Source organism: Dama dama, chromosome 13 (assembly GCF_033118175.1).
Source record: "Dama dama isolate Ldn47 chromosome 13, ASM3311817v1, whole genome shotgun sequence".
In the NCBI taxonomy this organism is placed as follows: domain Eukaryota; kingdom Metazoa; phylum Chordata; class Mammalia; order Artiodactyla; family Cervidae; genus Dama; species Dama dama.
This window is the reverse complement of record NC_083693.1, coordinates 39,165,262-39,184,453: the sequence shown is the minus strand read 5'-3', so window position 1 is coordinate 39,184,453 and position 19,192 is coordinate 39,165,262. Positions and strand designations below refer to the sequence as shown.

The window sequence follows — 19,192 nt, the reverse complement described above, 5'->3', positions numbered from 1 at the left end:
CCTTCACTCCCAGTGCCTTGTCTCCAAAGTTATTCACTGAACATAGGAATCTACAGATAGATCTGTATCTGCATACATATCTCCAGCCAACTATATAACAAGCATTTACCAAATGACTTCGAGGTGCTAAACACCAATGGTACAGGCTAAATAAATAAGGGAGAGTAACTGTTCTCAAGGAATTTGTAGGAAAGATACAGTAGCAATTACAGAGGAGTACCATAAGTACTACAGTAGCAGCATACACAGAGAAGTAGCATACTAACCAGATTCGGCCAGTGGGTGAAGAAAATGTTCTTATTTGTCTAGCTAACTCCTACGCCTCCTTCAAAACTCAGCTAATGGTTAAGTCTTCCAATAAATAATCCTTGGACACCTAAATTAGGCAGAGTCCTTCAAGCTATGGTAAAGACTTCTGACTTTATTCTAAGTGTGATGGAAGCCAAATGGAGAATGGAGGAATGATATGACATTTATCAACATTTTTTAGCCAAGTCACTTCATCTACTGCGAAAAGATAAAACTATCCATTCCAAGTGTAGAAGCGGGGATACCTGTTCAGAGACTATTATAGTCATAGTCCAGGTAAGTGAGAATGGGGTTAGAATCAGAACAACGGAGGTGGAGATGGTAAAAAGCATTTGGATTCAGGATGTGTACTTCAAAGGCAGAGATCACAGAACCTACTGATAGACTGGATTATGTATGAAGGAAAGAGAGGAAGCAAGGTTAACTTTTAGATTTTTGCTCTAAACAGCATCATTCACTATGATAGAAAAAACTTGAAAAGAAGTAAATGAGAGGGCTGGGCAATGACATTTAGGATATATTAAGTCTGAGCAGCCTATTGGGATGACAAGTAGGCAGTTAGGTAGAAGTAGTTTTTAAAATAAATGGCTACAGGAAAACAAGCGTCTGATTTTTTAAAAAACTTTTTATTTAGCATTGGAATATAGCTGATTAGCAATGGAGTGAACAGTGAAGGGATGTATGTGTGTGTGTGTGTGTGTGTGTGTGTGTGTCCATTCTCCCCCAAAGTTCCCTCATCCAGCTTACACATAACATTGGGCAGAGTTCCATGTGCGATACAGTAGGTCCTTATTGATTATGCATCTCAAATATGGCAGTGTGCACATGTCCATCCCAAACTCACTATCTCTTCCCCTTAGCAACTATAAGTTTGTTCTCTAAGTCTGCTGAGTCTGCTTCTAAGTTCATTTGTATCCTTTCTTTTTAGAGTCCACTTATAAGGGATGTCATGATATTTCTCCTGCTCTGTCTGACTTACTTCACAAGTATGACAAACTGCTTTAGTTTAGAAAAGGGAAATTTAAAAATTTATAAACTAATCTTCCCAATTAAGAGACATCTGGGAGTATGATTCTAGAAAGAAAACACTCTAAAAATTCATCATGAAAAATAATCCTACTACTCACGTAAAATCTTGAAGAAGAACACGGGCAGGGAAAAAGGGCACTTCAACATTGCTTTGTTTGGTTTTCCAGTCTAAAATGTTCATAACATCTTCCTTTTTCATTAAAAAGCCATCACAATTTCGCACAGCAGCTTCCAAGAGGACCCGTATTGAGTAAGGCAGAACATCTGATTCAAGAGAAAATATTACTATTAATAAAGGGATAATCAACTACATATTGTAAAAATTATAATAGCAAAATGTCAGATAAAGACACAGATGTATTTTTTCTCAATTTAAAAAATTTTAGTCAATAAGAAATAAGGATTTGCTAGAAAGCACAGGGAATTATATTCAATATCATATAATATATCATATGATATATTCAATATCATATTCAATATCAATGGAATATAATCTGAAACATATATATAACTGAATCACTCTGTGTATACCGGAAACCAACAAAATACTGGAAATCAACTATACTTCAATACAAAAAAATTTTTTAGTCCAGTAAACAGGAAGTGAGACACCATTCTTGTTAATATGAAGCTTTCTATAAATTTGACTTCCCTGTATGTGAGCTGAGGCCCTGAAAAAGCAGAGGTAAAGCCTTCACCTATACTTTAATAAAATAACTGAAAAATTAATTAAAGAAAAAATCTTTACACAAGAGCTGCACTGACTTGGGCATATAAGATTGACAAATACTTAATTCAGGAAAGACACAGAAAAACTGAAAAGCACAGATTAGAATAAATACAATAATGAAAACATTCCAATTATGTTAAAGAATGGTTAGTTTGTAACAAATTTAAAAGAATCTTCATCAAAAATAGTTAACGTTTAAATATAAATCAGGGTGCTTAAGTGAGCAAAATTCACTTCATGAAAACTGTTGTTTAACTCTTGATTACTAGTTTAAGGATACTATAAAGAAATAAATTCCAATATTTAAAAAATATTTTATCATATTAAATTCTCACACCAAATTTTGCCACATGAAAGTATTTCCTTAGGACTGAAAGGAAAGATTGAATCAGTATGAAATTAAGGAATTATGCTAAGTCACGGTAACCCACACAATAGATTACTATGCAGCTGTTTAAAGGAATGATAATCTCTAAATGCTAAGAAGTGATCTCCAGACTATATCATTAAGAGAAAATTAATGCAAAACCATGTTTATAATATATACCTTTACAGTAAGAATAAAAAAGAAAGTATAAGATTATATTAAATATAAAATTAAAAATTATATAATTTTAAATGTATTATATATCATTTAAAATATTATATATTAAAATATAATAAAGTATACCCCTCCCCAGAAAGAACAATGAAAAGATAAACTAAAAAACCCAGTATATATTCCACACAATATTTTGGTTCCATCTACCTAGCGGGACATATACTAAGGGCAAAAAGATCCACAAAGAAAACAAATTATATTCAGTCATTAATATTGATATCTGCAATTTTGAAATTCTCATATATATGAGAAGAAAGTAAAAAGTTACTTTCTTTTTACCACTGTTACTATGGTTGGGAACCAAGATTTAAGAGTAATGACACAAGTGTAAAATCAGAGTAGCTAAGTTAAAAAAAAAGAAAAAACCTTACATTTAAATTTGTATCATCAGTACAAATTCATGATTTTTTCTTTAAAAAGAACATATGTGCTGCTTACCTCTGATCAATGAGGTAATGCCTAAAATGCCTAAAATGATGACAATCCAATAGTAATGAAAAGCTAGCAACTCAACCTGCTGTTTCTAAATACTATTTCCCATTAAAAAAAAAAAAAAAAAAAAAGAGTTCCTTGCAGAAATGATTGGTTCCATATTTGGGAAAGGACATGCACGAAATGAGCCTGGAACATTTGGTGTCAGAAACCAAAGAAGTTATCAAAAACTAACAGGGACACTAATGGGTCAATATGAGCAATAAAATGAGTAATGACTGTAATACATTAAAATATATCAAATATAAAAAGAGCCCTTAGTTCATAATGACTCTTCTGCTACAGAGCATACTCTGCAAACTGACAAAGAGGGGAAAATAAATCATTAATCCCATCTTTCCTGATTTCAAGTAACAAAATAGTTAAGAAGAGAAAGTTTCTTGTAATAGAAGAATTACAGCTAATAAATGTAGAAGGGTAGTGATATAATTAGAAAAATCACCAATGTGAAGCATCTAACGAAATAGTAGATCTATACAAGCATAGTAAGTGGATGATAAAATCATGAGGTGATATATGAATGGAGAACTTATAATGGATGGATCAAGCTGAGAACAATTACACCCAACTCAGCATCACCAAAAGTAGGACATTATAGATGTTAAATGCCTCTTGATTTAACAAGAAATATAAGCCCAACTATGAAATGTGCTTTGCAAAAATAATACAAACATAAATAAACCTGAATCTAATCAAACATCCAGTTGCCAAGAAACATGGGAGACAGTATGACAATAAAATGAAACCATGAAGAAGCAATCAAATCTACAATGTAGTACATTCTACAGAACAAAGAACCTTTTTTTCCAACATAAAAATGGCATGGAAAAAGGAAAGAGAATGAATACTTTGATTAAAAGAGATTTAAGAAACACAAAGACCAAGTACTATGTGTGGATCCTATTTGGATACTGTGTGAATAAACCAACATTTATATACTTCTTATATAAATATATAGGAATACATTTATACAGTTATAAAAGAATATATTTATACCAGGGAATTCACATTAAACCAGAGAAATGTGAATATGGACTGGGTTTTAGAGCATAGTAAAGAATTACTGTTAATTTTGTTAGTTACAAGTCCTTTTGTACATCAGAGATATATACTGGAGTATGTTTACAGATTTTAAAAAATGGTGGAATATTTGAAACAAAAGATTGACAAATGTTGAAAACTGACTGACAAACACATGGTGGGTTATTATACTATTTTCTCCCTACTTTTATGCTTGAAAATTTTAACACACATACATTAAAGCATAATAAAATTGAAAGTAAAGAGCATAAAGGACTACATAATCAGAAATACTAAATTCAAAGCTATCTCCAATTTGCTATCTCCAATAGGTATGACTTTTAGAAAGTGACTCAAATTGATGCATTTTCTCATTTAAAATGGGAATGCCAGCTACACAGCAGATGTGAAGAATACCTTACTTCATCATCTCTCTAGTACATGTAAAACCCTCAAACAAACATATGACAAATAGTAAGTACTTAACAAATACTCATTGCCATTCTTACCTCAATCAAAAATAATGAAGCCCCCCGAAACCAAGAGGAATTACAGAGGGGACATTTTTACAACAGAACATTTGGAAATAACAAGTAAAATATTATCACAGAAGCCAACACACAAAATTAACTTTGGTTAATTATTCTGGAAAAATAATCTCCTCAGGCATCTTTTTCATTTCAAGTATCTTCATAAAAAGCATTTGTCAGATTACTAACAAAATATAGTAAAATAAACACCAGTAATTATCTCCACTCTCTCCTGAAATCCACTAGAGTTAACAGTAAAGAAAGTTATAAACACACAAGAACAAAGAAACAGAAGCAAAGCTAACAAAATTTTGGAAGATAGTCCTTAACTGACTGGTAATGGACTGGGCAGAACAGAGAAACCTGAAACTAAATGCCCACAAAAGGAAAAGGCAATCAGAAACAAAGTCTAGGAATCAGGATAGCCTGCAGTAAAAGAGGAATGTGAAAAACTAGAAGGCAATGTAACAATGCCTTCAAAATCCCAAGTGAAAATAACTTTCAGCCTAGAAATCTGCAAATAGGTAAACTATCAATTATTTAGGCAAGGTCTCTGTAGAGCACAGGAAACCCTGCTCACTGTTATATGGCAGCCTGGACCGGAGGGAAATTTGGGGGAGAATGGATACATGTCTACGAACGGCTGAGTCCCTTTGCTGTCCACCTGAAATTATCACAACATTGTTAATCAGCTACACGTATTCCAATACAAAATAAAAAGTTTTAAAAAAGAAAAAAAGCCAAGCAGTGAGAAATTAAAAAACAAAAATTAGTCAAGTTCTCAAAAACGTACTTCTCAGGCACCCTTTTGTAGGAAGCTATCAGGATATGGTATATAAAATAAGGAAGTGGAGAATAAAAAATCATGAATTCTAGGAAACAGTCTAACATAGGAAAGAGCAGAGACTCTTCCAGGGCAACACTGTAAGTAAGCCACAGAGCAGTCAGCCTCAAATGCAGCAGAAAACGAAGTACAGATGGTATGCTGCCAAGAGATGGGGAAAAAAATTAACTGATAGATTACTTGGTTATACCAGGAGTTTAGTTCTTCTGGAGAGCATGGAGATGAATTCTTGATAAGGATACAGAAAACTAAGCAAACAAAAAAGGACAATCATTAATTCCAGAAAAAAAATATACAAAGTTGTAGGAGAAACAAGATGCAATCATCATTTACTACATGGACTGGTTGAGAATATTTATAGTTATAAGTACTGAATATTGTTTTAACCAAAATTATAACTATATTAGGAAGAGGTAGATGGTATATATACAGAAGAAAAGTGCCAAATTCTCATTTTCCACAGTAAAAAGTTAGTAAAGTCTAAAACTGAGAGATCAAGAAACAGCTGTATAAGCTAGGGTATTTAATAATATGGAGGAAATTATTAAAGGAAATGACCAAAAGAATTAAAAATAGTATTCTCTGCAGAATAAAAATTTGGGGCAGAGCTACTCTTTTGGTTATAATTTTAGTGGTCTTATTGTTTTTTTAACTCTACCATTTGAAAACTAGTATTAAATTAAAAAGCAATTAAAATAAAGAGTGTGCTAAAAGTGGACATTTTGTCATTAAGGAGTACTAACTTGCAGATCTGTCTAATTTCATGGTAACTACTAGAGGCCCACAGCAAGGAAAGGTGCAAACGAACACCTTCCCCCACAAACAAAACATTTCTTATTTCTCTCTGCAGTCGCCAGCCTCCGAGATGATACCAGCAATCGTCACCTCTCAGCATTCATGCTCACACAACCTACACTGAAAATCAGCTGTTTGTGTTACCAAGAGTAAGGCAGAGAGGACAGAGGGTTTTTCTTTCTTTCTTGCATTGAAGTTACAGTTGATTTACAATGTTGAATTAGTTTCTGGTGTACAGCAAAATGACTCAGATTCTTACACACATAATTATGGTTTATTGTAAAATACTGAATCTAGTTACCTATGCTATACAGTAGCTCCCTGTTGTTTATTTATTTTATAAATAGCAGTATATATCTGCTAATACTAAACTCCTAATTTATCCCTCCCCCATCCCCTTCCCCACTGGTAACCTTAACTTTGTTTCCTATGTCTGTGAGTTTATTTTTGTTTTGTAAATAAGTTCATTTGTATCATTCTTTTAGATTTCACATTAAGTGATAACATACTGTATCTATCTTTCTCTGTCTGACTCACCTCCCTTAGTATATATGATAACCGCTAGGTTCATGACAGTGCATGACTTCTAATGCTAGGTTACAAGTATTTCAGCATCAGCCTTCTTCTCTCAGATGGCTCACTCTGGGAGAAACTGGCAGCCTGTTAGAAGGACAATCAAGCAGCACTGAGGAGAGGCTCATGTGGAATAAAACTGAGGCCTCTGTGCCAACAGCAAGCCCGAACTGCCAGTCATGTGAACGGGCCGCATTAAAAGCGGATCCTCTAGCCCATCAGGCCTTTAGATAACTGCTGCCCCAACTAACACCTAGCTGTAACCTCATGAGAGATCCTGAGCCAGAACTATTCAACTAAGCCATTTTTGAATTCCTGACCCACAGAAACTGTGAGATGTTTACTTAATGTTTTAACCACAAAGCCTTTTGGTTTAAAATATATTATGCAGTAACAGAAAACCAATACAATTTTCTTCTTCAACTTTTTAGACAGTAACATCTATAGTTATTCATTTAAGATCTACTATGGAGTATGTATCAAGGTGCTTTATCTACATTACTTCATTTAATCCTTAAAGTATATCTATAGGTGGATACTCCAGAGCCCCAACAGCAGAGAGTAGCTACCTCGGCTTCTTCCTACTTTACACATAAGCCTAGATACCTCTGGATTTATCCCTTTCCCAATTAAGTAGGCAGCTGTGGACCTCCTCCTACTAAATGCCAACTTTCTATCGGAGCTCTGTGTGCAATTCCCAGTTACACGTTAGGACTCATTTGAGATGAGTCAACAATTTTCTCACCTTTCCTCTCCTTTTCTATCCTTCAACTGGATTTTTCCCATCAGCATTTCAAGTTCCTAGTTCCAGTTTCACACAAACTTGTGTACACAAGTACACACATACAATTTCCAAGAACTGCTTTCTTCAAACTCTCAACCAAGTTTTTTGAGTCCCTCATATTCCCAATGTCCACTTTTCTACGCATTTCAACTTACACTTCTATACTTCAGCCCAGAACAATCTGATTTCTTAAAATATCAATGAAAGAGTTCTAACTAGAATTCCAGTATCCTCTCTATAATATTCAACAGAGCTAACAATCTCCTCCTCCTTGAAACATTCTTTTTCTCCTGGCTTTCACAATACCATTCTCCATGTCTCCTATCTCACATTTCTGCACCACTTGCAAGCAGAAGCAATGAATGGCTTTGTTCCAGACTGTCTTTAAAAAGATGTAATATAATGACTAGCCTTGGGAGATAAAGACAGTGTCTCTTATCAGAGCAAAGGGCAGGCATGCTACCGTCCGTTGTAACAGATGTGGGCTCGCCAAGTCAGACTTCCTCTTCTTTAACACAACCTCGTGTGCAGGTTTCACCTGACCCTCTTCAGCAAACGCTGGTACCAAGCACCCGGCTCTGCTGTGGGTGATAATGATCCGTTGTCTCTGAGCCAACAGCTTTGTGTCTTCTGCCAGCATTCATGAAACTGTCAGTGTCAAAATTTTCACTCCCTTACAGTTCTTAACATCTTCTGGCAGCCCTCTTTTGGTTTCCTGGCAACTTCTACTCCTTTGTTGTTAAGTCACCAAGTCACGTCCAACTCTTTGCGACCCCATGGACCCCACGCCAGGACTCCTCTGTCCACTCTCTCTCAGAATTTGCTCAGATTCATGTCCACTGAGTCAGTGATGCTACCTAACTGCCTTATCCCCTGACGTCCCCTTCTCCTTTGGCCTTCAATCTTTCCTTTCCCTGAGCTAGGAGGTCTTCAGCGTTCACATCTAGGTTCACTTCTTTCCTCACTCCACACTGTCTCTTCTCAGGAGTGTCACCTGATCCTGTGGCTTCAACACACTCTCGCCACACAGTAATAAGAAAATATTCTTCTGCAGTCCAGCTCTGTCTCCTGAGCTCCAGAACCACGCCTCACAAACATCTTCACTTGAATACTGATATGTTCCCAAGCTCACTAGCACCTAAACTGAACTCCGTGATCTTCCCTCTGCCCTGGCCCATATCACTATCATCTCCTGTGTTCCACAGCACAGTAAACAGCACCACCACCCACCCATACGCTTATGCCAAAGCATCCAGGCATCATCCTTAGATTATTTGCTTTTTCCACCATTCTGACATATGTGCCGAAGGTTCAAAAACAATGGTGGATAAAACTGCTGGGGCCTTAGCAGGACTCAGAGCAATGGCACCAAACTGTACTTGTACTCATTGTATTGTTCACTTTCATGCAAAATACCAGGTTCACTTAAGAATGTCGTTGATGAAGCAGAAAAAGTATTAATTGTATCAAATCTCAATCGCTGAGGTCAAGTCTCAGTATTCTGTGACAACAATGAAGTGCATAAAAGCATTTCTGCTCAAAACCAAAGTACAATAGTTGCTTGAGGGATAAACACTTGTGTGACTGAATTACAAGCTAAACTAGCCAGTTTTCCCAAAGAACAATATTTTTACTTGAAACAACAACTGACAAACTCTGGTTATTCAAACATGGATACCTGGCAGATATTTTTTCAAAAATGAATGAAGTAAGCCTGTCTGTTTCTTATCTAGTCCCATTAATGTCTACTCATTGTGTGCACTGAAGATCTTTGAGAAATAAAGTTTCCCTGAGTTATACAGATCTCTCAAATGTGGACACACTTTATTATACAATATATAAAAAATGCAGACATGCACTTTATTAGTATCACCACAGCCCCCCTTTAACACGGGCGCCAAGAGCCCCCAGGCAGCTGTGCACGCTGAAAGACTCTTGCCTGCGCTGGATCAAGAAACTCCACACAGAAGAGCCTCTGCCCTGCCACGGCCTGCACTTTCCCTGCAAGCTGCCTGGAGGGTCACACAATGAGCAGCTGCTGCTTCTGCAAGCCCCCATGCACCATGACTCTGAAGGACTCTTGCCCCCTCCAGCATCTGTTGTCTCCATATACATTCACACCGCCAGATGCGGCTTGCCCAGTCCCCTGCCTGAACTCGAGGATGGCCTACTGCTTGTGCAGAAACTCCAGACCAGCTCCAGCCTGACCAAACCAGCAAACATCTCTGCTATCTAATGAGTTAAACCACAACTTCTCCAGTGATCTCTGACTTCCTTCCAATCTGTTGTTCCTTGGGTAGTCTCTGTCAGCCTTATAGTAACATATAATACAGCATTTCCTTACATCTTACTGTTACTCTTGTATCACAGTTAATAATTATTTATATTAAGTTTCTCTTTCCATTACTAAACTGTGTGCTTCCTTAAGCACAAAGATACCATCTTAGCATCTTTCACTTGCCAGGAACATGTCAGTACTCCATGTTAACTGAATGAATTAAACAGGGTTGTTGAGAGATACATGCACCAAGCAGAAAACTGGGCTGGATTAATGCCACCTCTTCTAACTAGGAATTTCTAGAACCCTACCAATCTGGAAAGCTTATCCTTTAAGGACAGGTAATCTAAAAGACACCTGGGGAACCAGAACAAGCTTGTGACTTAAACTGAAAAAGTACAATGTATTATCATACTTCTGAAACGAACTGATAACAATAGATATCCTTTTGATCAATTACTCAGTAGAAGATCTAAGAGGTGGTTCAGCCTTTTAAAAAAAAAAGATGCTGAGGCCTGCTGTTTTACATGGGAGGCAGCTGATGAAAAGCGTTTCCAGGACTGCAGATCTTACCACTCAAGGTTAAGTGGCTGCTATCAAGATTAGGCAATATAACACATCTCTCAGTGCCGGGCTCAAAAACTGTTGGCCTACAGATATGTTTTGTTTTACAGAGTTTTAACACTTTAAAGTTCAACTGCCAACATTGAAATATTAGAGATTTTTTTTTAACAGGAAAACTCAAATTTCTGGCTCCTTAAGATAAAGGGAAAATTTTATAACTCCAATCTCACATTTTTGCTGGAACTGAGTAGCATTTACTCCTTTATACAGGGCATCTGCTCTCCAGTTTAACACAATTACAGCCAGAGCCACTTCGCTTGTATATGGTGCCTCTACAGTCCTATAAGCACGAGCATATGAGCATACAACCCCCAGCACAGCAGTTTTACACACACAGGCTTTGGAATCACAGGTCTCTGTTCAAATTTCTCCTCCACCATTTATTATGTAATATTTAGGAGTGGTACCTTGGCCAAGTGATAATAACCGAACTTACCTTAGAGTGAATATAGTAAATAATAAACACTAACTAGCACTTTATTAATGCCATTAAATTGGGAAACAGAATGGTATTGGGGGTGGGGGGGCGGATCCTGGTCTGAAATCAGAAGCTGTTAAGTCTAAGACTAAATCTTCTCACTTAGAAGATATGAGATCTTAGGCAAATTATTCAGATTTTTAGTCTAATTTTCTTTATCTGCATAAAACTATCTTTCCTGCCAACCACAAAGCAATGTAGTGAAGACAGATAATGTAAAAGGCTTTGTTATTTCTCAAAAGTGATCATTACAGGTTTAAACAGTAGATGTAGAAATTACCCATACAAGATACCAGTAGTAACAACAGGCTTTAGGTAAACTAAATATGAAAGAGTAATACACTGAAGACTGAAGCAAGGGGAAATCACTCAAACACTCAAGGCCTGCCTAAAGCCTCATGGAGGGTATCTTTGGAGTCCAGACTAAGAGAGCAAAGAGACTGGTAAGAACCTGCTAGAGTAGCTTTAGGGTTAACCTAAAATCCCTGTTCAAGGCTAGGAGCCTGGAGAAAAGATTCAGAAACTGTTTTAGAAGGCCCTGTAACCCCAGATCTAAGAAGTGGTTCAACAACAGTGATTTTGCAACAGGATTAGCTCACCCCCATGTCTCATTAGTCAAGGTATTGTTTCTCTCTCCCTAACCAGTACCAGGCTGGATGGGATTGATTTCCAATAAACAACTCTGACCTTTGCTGTTGTTGTTTTAATTTTTCTATGGAGCACCTAAGAAGACGGAAAGAGAAAACAGATTCCTGCTTCTTTAAGATTTTTCTTGGCACTCACTGACAAAGGTAGAGAAAACCAGACAAACAGTATCTATTATTGACAAAGGTACAAGCACACTCACTCTTCTCATCTGCTCCTGGTAAGCATGTGATCTTGCACTATCTGCTAAGGTAACCGGCGGACTTCATGGTGCCTGTCCAAACCGCCAGCCATGGAATGGAGAGCGCTCAGTGTCCCGTTACCTCCCTGGCTACAGCACCGAAGCAGGAGCCAAGCCCTTGGCAGGTCAATGACCAGTGGCCTCGTGGAAAAAATACACTAGGACAATGAGATTCCTCTCTCAGGAATCTGCAGTCAGGACACAGACTGAACCAGAAGGTTGGTAAGCACTAGGCTAGAGACAGAGGCTGCCATTTGTTGCCGTGTATGAACGTGGTAAGCAGAGGCGGCTTGTCGGCAGTGAAGTGGAAGGAGCAGAAGAGTGGAGAGGGGTCAGGAATTGGAAGCACTGAGAGGAAAACTAAAGAGCTCTCTTAATTCCGAGCCCACTGCCCATTTTCTTGAGATACAGCCAACCGTCATTGCCTGGGAGCTCTGTAATATCAGAATAAATCTTCCTTCACTTGAGCTAGTGGGTGTCTGTTCTCTGCTACCAAAAGACCCAATCTAGAACAGAAACTATCTACAAAAGCACAGTTAAAACCAACAGACCAATAAAAAAAACAAAAACAAAAAACCAACAGACCACTGGACAAAATGTAGAAGGTTGGTGAATGCATGGTTATAGATGGAATAGAACCACATTAGGTAAAGGTAATCCTTAGAAAGTTATGCCTTGTGTATAAACATTATAAGCAAACTATTTCATTGCTTACCTAACTTACTGCCCTTTCCAGAGTCCATGGAAGAGACAAGATTAGAAAACAAGGACTTGTGCTCCTGTCAGTAAGATAATAGACCAGCAACAGACGTCTGATTTGCCCAGTCAAACTACAGGTTAACTGTAGGTTAAAACAATAGGTGAAAAAGTCATCTAGAGATATAGTCGTAGCGGGCTGGTAACCCCAGCATAACAGAGAGGGCTGGCAGTGGCAATACTGTTACACAATACCAGTAAGTAAAGTGGGCTATAGAGAGAAGACTGGAGAGCAGACATTCAAAAAGAAACAAGGATAAAGAGAACAGGCAATCTCCACATGACAGAAAGAACAGCCTCTGGCTTAGAAATTCTAGTTCCCAAGAGGCCTGACTGAGCTTTCTTCCTTTGCCATTGGATGTCTGGAAATTGCAATAGCATCTTCCTTCTTGAATGCTGAGTTAAGTGAGTTTTTGTTCCTTATACTGACTGAAGGGCAAAGACTGGAAGAGACAGTACATATACATTAAAAGTGAAAAAGAAAAGTACTTGATGGAGATGGAGGAAACAATAATTTCAATCCAATAATTCTATATAATGAGCTGGCATCAAAACTTAACTACCTCACACACAGCTTTATTTATAAATAGGGAAAAGATGGTAACAACTTCAATATTCAAAGATCTGCTAACTAAACCATGAGGTTTCATATAGGCAATACTGTGCAGCCGTGAGAAGCTGTAGGAAAGTGTATATATCCCTTTCTACTCAAAACTCACAATCCCTGGTTCAGAAACCACACAGATTCAGACAGCAATGGATACCTGTATTCAATGACAGAGAAAGATGCTCATGATATATTAAATTAAAAAAGGTTACAAAACAATATACACTGTATTTTTGTTAAAGGAGCACATTTACATATATTTGTACATGCACATAAAAATGAAACTGTCTCTACACTGCTTATAATGTTTCTGTCTGTGATTTTCAATCCCAACCTAACTTCTTATAATCAATAAAAGCTCTCCTAAAAAATTAAATACAGATTTTTCTTTTGGAGAGTGTAAGGTAGGATTTGGAAAACCAAGTCCTAGCTCCACTACAGGATTGAGCAGTACTATGGTTAAAAAGCAAGCTATTAGTAAGAAAAAAAGAAAGATGAATGAGATAGTATGAGATAAAGAAGGCAGCCTGAGGCTTTATACTGGCCTGAAATCCCTCTTGCCCATAACAGCCACTCGCTAAAATATGTTTCACTAGAGCCAGGCCAGTGTCTTCACTGCCCTCCTCCTTATTCATTTTCATTTATGTCTTCCATTATGCTTGCCAGTCATTCTAAATCCCCCAAGTGTTAACTGGCCTCTGTAATCCCTCTGCCATTCCAAGCAACAGTGATTTCTCTCTTCCCGGCAACCAGGTACATTTTCAAATTCAGAGATCTACTTAAGAGAATCACTCAAAATTTCTAAGGTTGTAGTCGGTGCACTCGAGTGCCAGGTAAATAGCTCCAGATGGTTAAAACAGCATTTTGCCGCTAGTCAGATTATATAAGTTTAAAATGTGATCAATATGCATGACATGTCTACTACTTTAAGGATTGTTTAGTCTCCAAGTTGTGTCCGACTCGTTTGCAACCCCGTTTGCTAGTCCTGGCAGGACTGGCCTGCCAGGCTCCTCTGACAATGGGATTTTCCACACAAGCATACTGAAGTGTGTTGCCATTTCCTTCTAATGGGGATCTTCCCAACTCAGGGATCCAACCTGAATCTCTTGCACTGGCAGGCAGATTCTTTACCACTGAGCCACCCAGGGAAGCCCTTCCATAAGGATCCCTTGAGTATAAACTAGAGAAGCAAAAAGATAAAATGGCAATAAAAAAGCAAAAATCAAATAATTTGTGTTGTATTCTATCTAAGAACAGACTCAATAAAAGAAAGCATTGTTAGTGAGTCAGATAGCCTAGGCTAGTTCACTCACCACCCACTCCCAACCACTTTTCCCTTGTCTTTCTCTACTGCAAAAGTCAGAAAACGAAATCTTTCAGGCTTTAAAGTTGAGAGTGGTGAGAAAATTTTGGCCAAGGAGATAAGCTCCTGGGGAGAGTTTTTCTTCCTGTTTTGCCCTTCCAGCTGCTTATAATATGTACATAATGCCTGGAGATACAACAGCTATTTGCAACCCCCAAAATGAAAACAAAACAGAAAAAAAGGGAAAAGCCTAAGTCCCTGCTGATGTTGGTACCATACAGTCCCAGTATGTCCACACCCAGACTTCTTCTTAGATGAGAAAAATAAACTCCTATTTGTTAGAGTCACTGTACAGGAGGATTTTGGTCCTTGCAGCTGCAGGCATTCCTGATACAGTTAGCAGGGAGTTTAGAAGAGTGTTTTAGACTACCTTTTCTCCCCAACACATAAGAGAGCCAGAATGCTTTCCCTTCATTAAGTTACTCATTACAACCATGATTCTCAGCCTGGTAGGTATCCGAACATGGGAAGCAGAGACGACAGTGGTCGGCAACCATGTGATCACCGAAGTGAAAGTGAGGTTGCTCAGTCGTGTCCGACTCTTAGCGATCCCATGGGACCGCAGCCTACCAGGCTTCTCTGTCCATGGGATTGTCCAGGCAAGAGTACTGGAGTGGGTTGCCATTGCCTTCTCCTGGTGATCACCAAAGCAATGTCTCTTAAGCACAGGTCTGGGAGGCCATTCAGTTTGGTCCCTCCAGAAAAATCCAACATGGATTTTTCTGTTTTTCTACTCAAGTTTCTCCTTTCTTTCAAAACCAATTCTTCCAAATTTTATTCCCCATTAAACAGTCATTAAGAAATTATTTAGGTAACTATTCAATAAACCTCTCACAGTAACCATTCTATTAAAAAAAAACAAACAAAAAAAAAATCTTAACCCTAGAGAAATAAAACCCAAATTTCTGTTTTAAAGGCATTTATATATATAAGTATTCTATTATTATATTTATCATGGTTATAAAAACCCTGGTACTCTGGAATTCAATTATGTACAGATGCCCACAAGCTTATTTTCCAGAGATAATATAGCTCTTACACTATTAATCACTCTCTCAACGTATTTCATAGTTCTTTTGATTTCCTGCATTTGGGAAATACAGGCTATTTTCAAGTAGGCACATTTCCACAAATTATCCATAGAAAGAACTTATACTCAAAACTAAAAAACATCCCCACATATGTTCTTTTACTTTACTAATCTATAAAATATGGGTTAAGAAACTTCCAGGCCAGAATCACTAGGTGTTTGAGATAAGTCAAAGTCACTCAGTCATGTCCGACTCTTTTTGACCCCATGGACTATAGTCCGTGGAATTCTCCAGACCAGAATACTGGAGTGGGTAGCCTTTTCCTTCTCCAAGGGAGAAGATTCCCAACCCAGGGATCGACCCCAGGTCTCCCACATTGCAGGTGGATTCTTTACCAGCTGAACCACAAGGGAAGCCCAGATATTTGAGATAAGTACAGTGGGAATAAAAAGATCTTTCTTGTATATAATCAACTTAGCTGTTCTCTTTTCAAAATTAATACAAATTCCTCATTAGTGAAGAGATAAAATAAATGTGAATGAACAACACATGGCACTAAGGAAAGATCAACCTCTCAAAACAAATCACAGCAACTAAATATGCAAAATAAAAGATTTTGGTGAAATGTTTATTTTTAAATGGCTACCTAATTCTAAGACAGGCATCTTCTCCAAAATACACTCTAAGATATCTAAATCTTCTCACACTACACAAGAAAATACTGCTAGTCTAGAACATTTACCCCGTTAAAACCTACAGAAAAATCAAAAGCAATCTTCTTAACCAACACAAGAGGGAAAAAACAAAAAATCCCAAGGTTAAAGAAAACTTCCTTCCAAAACTACAACAGATTTGGCATTTCTCTTTTCACTGAAAAGTCAGAAAAGAAAAATCTAAATTACTCTTTCAAACAGGTCTTCCCTTTAGTGGCCTGGTTGAGAAAGCTACTCAGTTGTCAATAAAGTCAAGGCTTCATCCAATACTACGGGGTTCTGCCAATTTCACTCTTCTGAGGCTTCAGTGAAAGGTTTGATTTGGATCAGGAGCCTGCAAAGGGCTGCCAAGAGGGCTGGTGCACAAGCCTGGGCAAACCATGCCCTGGTCAACAACTCAAATCAGTGGGCCCTATTGATGATTCCTAATCAAAGGACAGTAGATAAAGAACTGTTGGAACTGTTCACTTGAAAAAATTAAAATATACATTTAATAGCTCTAGAATATCATCAGTCAAGTTTTTATTGTTTTTAAAAATGTATTAGTAGTTTCTTTAGGGAAAAAAATAAACCAACCATTACAAAACTAACTTAAGATATGAAAATAAGAAGCTACGGTATGGGCTTACATCCTCCTCTCTCGAAAGTTTTCCCAATGTTAGAGATACATGTAGGTGTGCCTACTATGACATGGTGAGAATAAACTTAAAATTTCTTCAACTCAGCTAAACAAATGCACTTTTATTATTAGAAGCTAAATAAACCCAAGAAAATGTAAGTATCATTACCATACTTGGTGCCTCCAAGTCTAGGAACATTGAAGAACTTCTTATGTGAACTGTCATTTAATGTTTCAATAAGGTACTCAAAGGCATATCCTGGAAAGAAAAAAAAGAAAAAAACTTTCATTATGCACTGTTACAAAGTGCCTTATTCAAAGTGAAAACACCTAGAAACCAGATTTGTCCAACAGAATTTTCTCCAATGGCACAAATGTTCTGTATTTGAGCTGTTCAATAAGATAGTCATTAGACACACAGGGCCACTGACCACTTAAAATGTGGTTACAGGGACTGAGAAATCCTTTCAAATTTTATATAAGTAATTTAAATAGTCACATGTGCCTAGTGTCCACTGTACTGGACAGTACAACTCTAAACCATGACTCTCAAATAAAAACTGGTAAAATAATGAACTGAAATGCGGTAATAAAGAATACCTAGAAAGGGACAATAAGAATGATTTAAATGATGTATAGACACGTTTGTGAAGAAAGTCCTGAAAACTGCATAAATACAAACAGGGCAAATTGAGAACAGCATAATTATGTTAGAACTGATTTTTAAAAAATAATCAAAAGATAGACGTTTACACAGCATTCAATAACATGAACAAAATCAAAACCAAACCAAACAACTTATCAGATAAGACCTTAACAGGCCTTAAGCCTAAAGGTAAAAGTGAACAACAAATTATCTGGGTAAAACAGCAGATTTTCCCTAAAAGACCCGTCTTTCTGGTTTTGCACGAATTGAAGCTTAACTACGAAGACCCAGGGGTCTCATTTGAATGTGCCCCTGCTTCTAAGGTTCTTGGGGGAAGTGGAAGTAACCTTGAGGTTACAAGAACCTTGAGATCTTTTGTGCAGACTCACTGCGGTGGGTGGGCAGGACCCCCAACACTGTTAGGACCTTGGTCTGAAATGAGATGCGATAAGCACAGCCCACTTTCTAAGAGTACGTAACGTTTTTCTTTTTCTGCTGAGGGGGAAGCGAGGAAGGTGGATGGTGGGGGAGGAGACCCAGCTCTGCAATAAATGGTCAGAGAACCGGCTGACCAGTGTTCGGCCTTGACCACCCCCCACTATGCTACTAGAGGCAAAGAGAGAGGGAGGGGCTCGAGTCTGGATAGCGGAATAAACAACTAGCTGCGTGAGACCCCAGCGATTAGACACTGGCCCCCATCCTCATCTCTTACAAATGGGGGCGGCGGGGGGGGGGGGGGGGAGAAGAAGATGGTGGGCCTTTCCTCGACCCTAGAGTGCCACTAAGGAACATCGGGAAGCCCTGGCAGCCAACAGCGGCGCCAACAAGCTGAGGCCGCCAAGGGTCAAAGCCAGTGGCGGAGTAGACGTCCCCGGCGGGGTCACGCTGAGGGGCGAGGGCTGCGAGGCCGGGCTCTCGCGGCCTAGGCGCAGAGAGTGCGGCCCAACAGGCAGGCCCCTGGGGAGTAGGACCCGAGCCCGGAGGGCCCCCGCGCCGGCCAAGCGACTCCAGGCGACAGAAGCAAAGAACTCGGAGCCCGGGTAGCGCGCGTCTCCATTGCCAGATGCAGTTGGCGGACTGAAACTAACCTGCACTTGGGGCGTCCATCGCCGGAGACCATATTATCCCTGCGGGGAGGGGGCCCGCGGGGGAAGAAGGGGGAGGCCGGGCGGGGAAGAGGGGGAGGAAGGCAGGCGGACCGGCAAGGGAGGAAGGAAAAGATCAGTCTCGCGCAAACACCGCGAGAGCCGCAGAGCCGGCCCCAGGTCTCAGCTCGCGGGATTTGCCTCCCAACTCTCGCGAGATCCTCGGACGTGGAAACAAAGAAAGAGAAGGGGGCGGTGCAAGGCGGAAGGCTATTCTTTGCGCAGTCGCTTCTGTTCTCTAGAGTTGGGGCGAAAGGCAGGGGAGGCGGTGGCGTAGGCGTCACTGGCTTTGCCCTCTTAAAGATCCGTTACATAGTTGTAGCCTCAAGTGTCCAACTG

General features: G+C 38.7%; 1 protein-coding gene across 1 annotated transcript in view; it reads right to left on the bottom strand.

The window, feature by feature from the left end:
• Positions 1–18,945, bottom strand: part of IREB2 (iron responsive element binding protein 2) — a 46,598-nt gene extending 27,653 nt beyond the window's left edge. The window contains exons 1-3 of the mRNA XM_061158904.1: positions 18,797–18,945; positions 17,232–17,321; positions 1,437–1,602 (exon numbers count right to left, since the gene is read on the bottom strand). Of these exons, the coding sequence (XP_061014887.1) occupies positions 1,437–1,602; positions 17,232–17,321; positions 18,797–18,815 (275 nt within the window). The 5' untranslated portion in view covers positions 18,816–18,945. The remainder of the gene's footprint in view (positions 1–1,436; positions 1,603–17,231; positions 17,322–18,796) is intronic.
• Between the last annotated feature and the right edge of the window lie 247 nt (positions 18,946–19,192).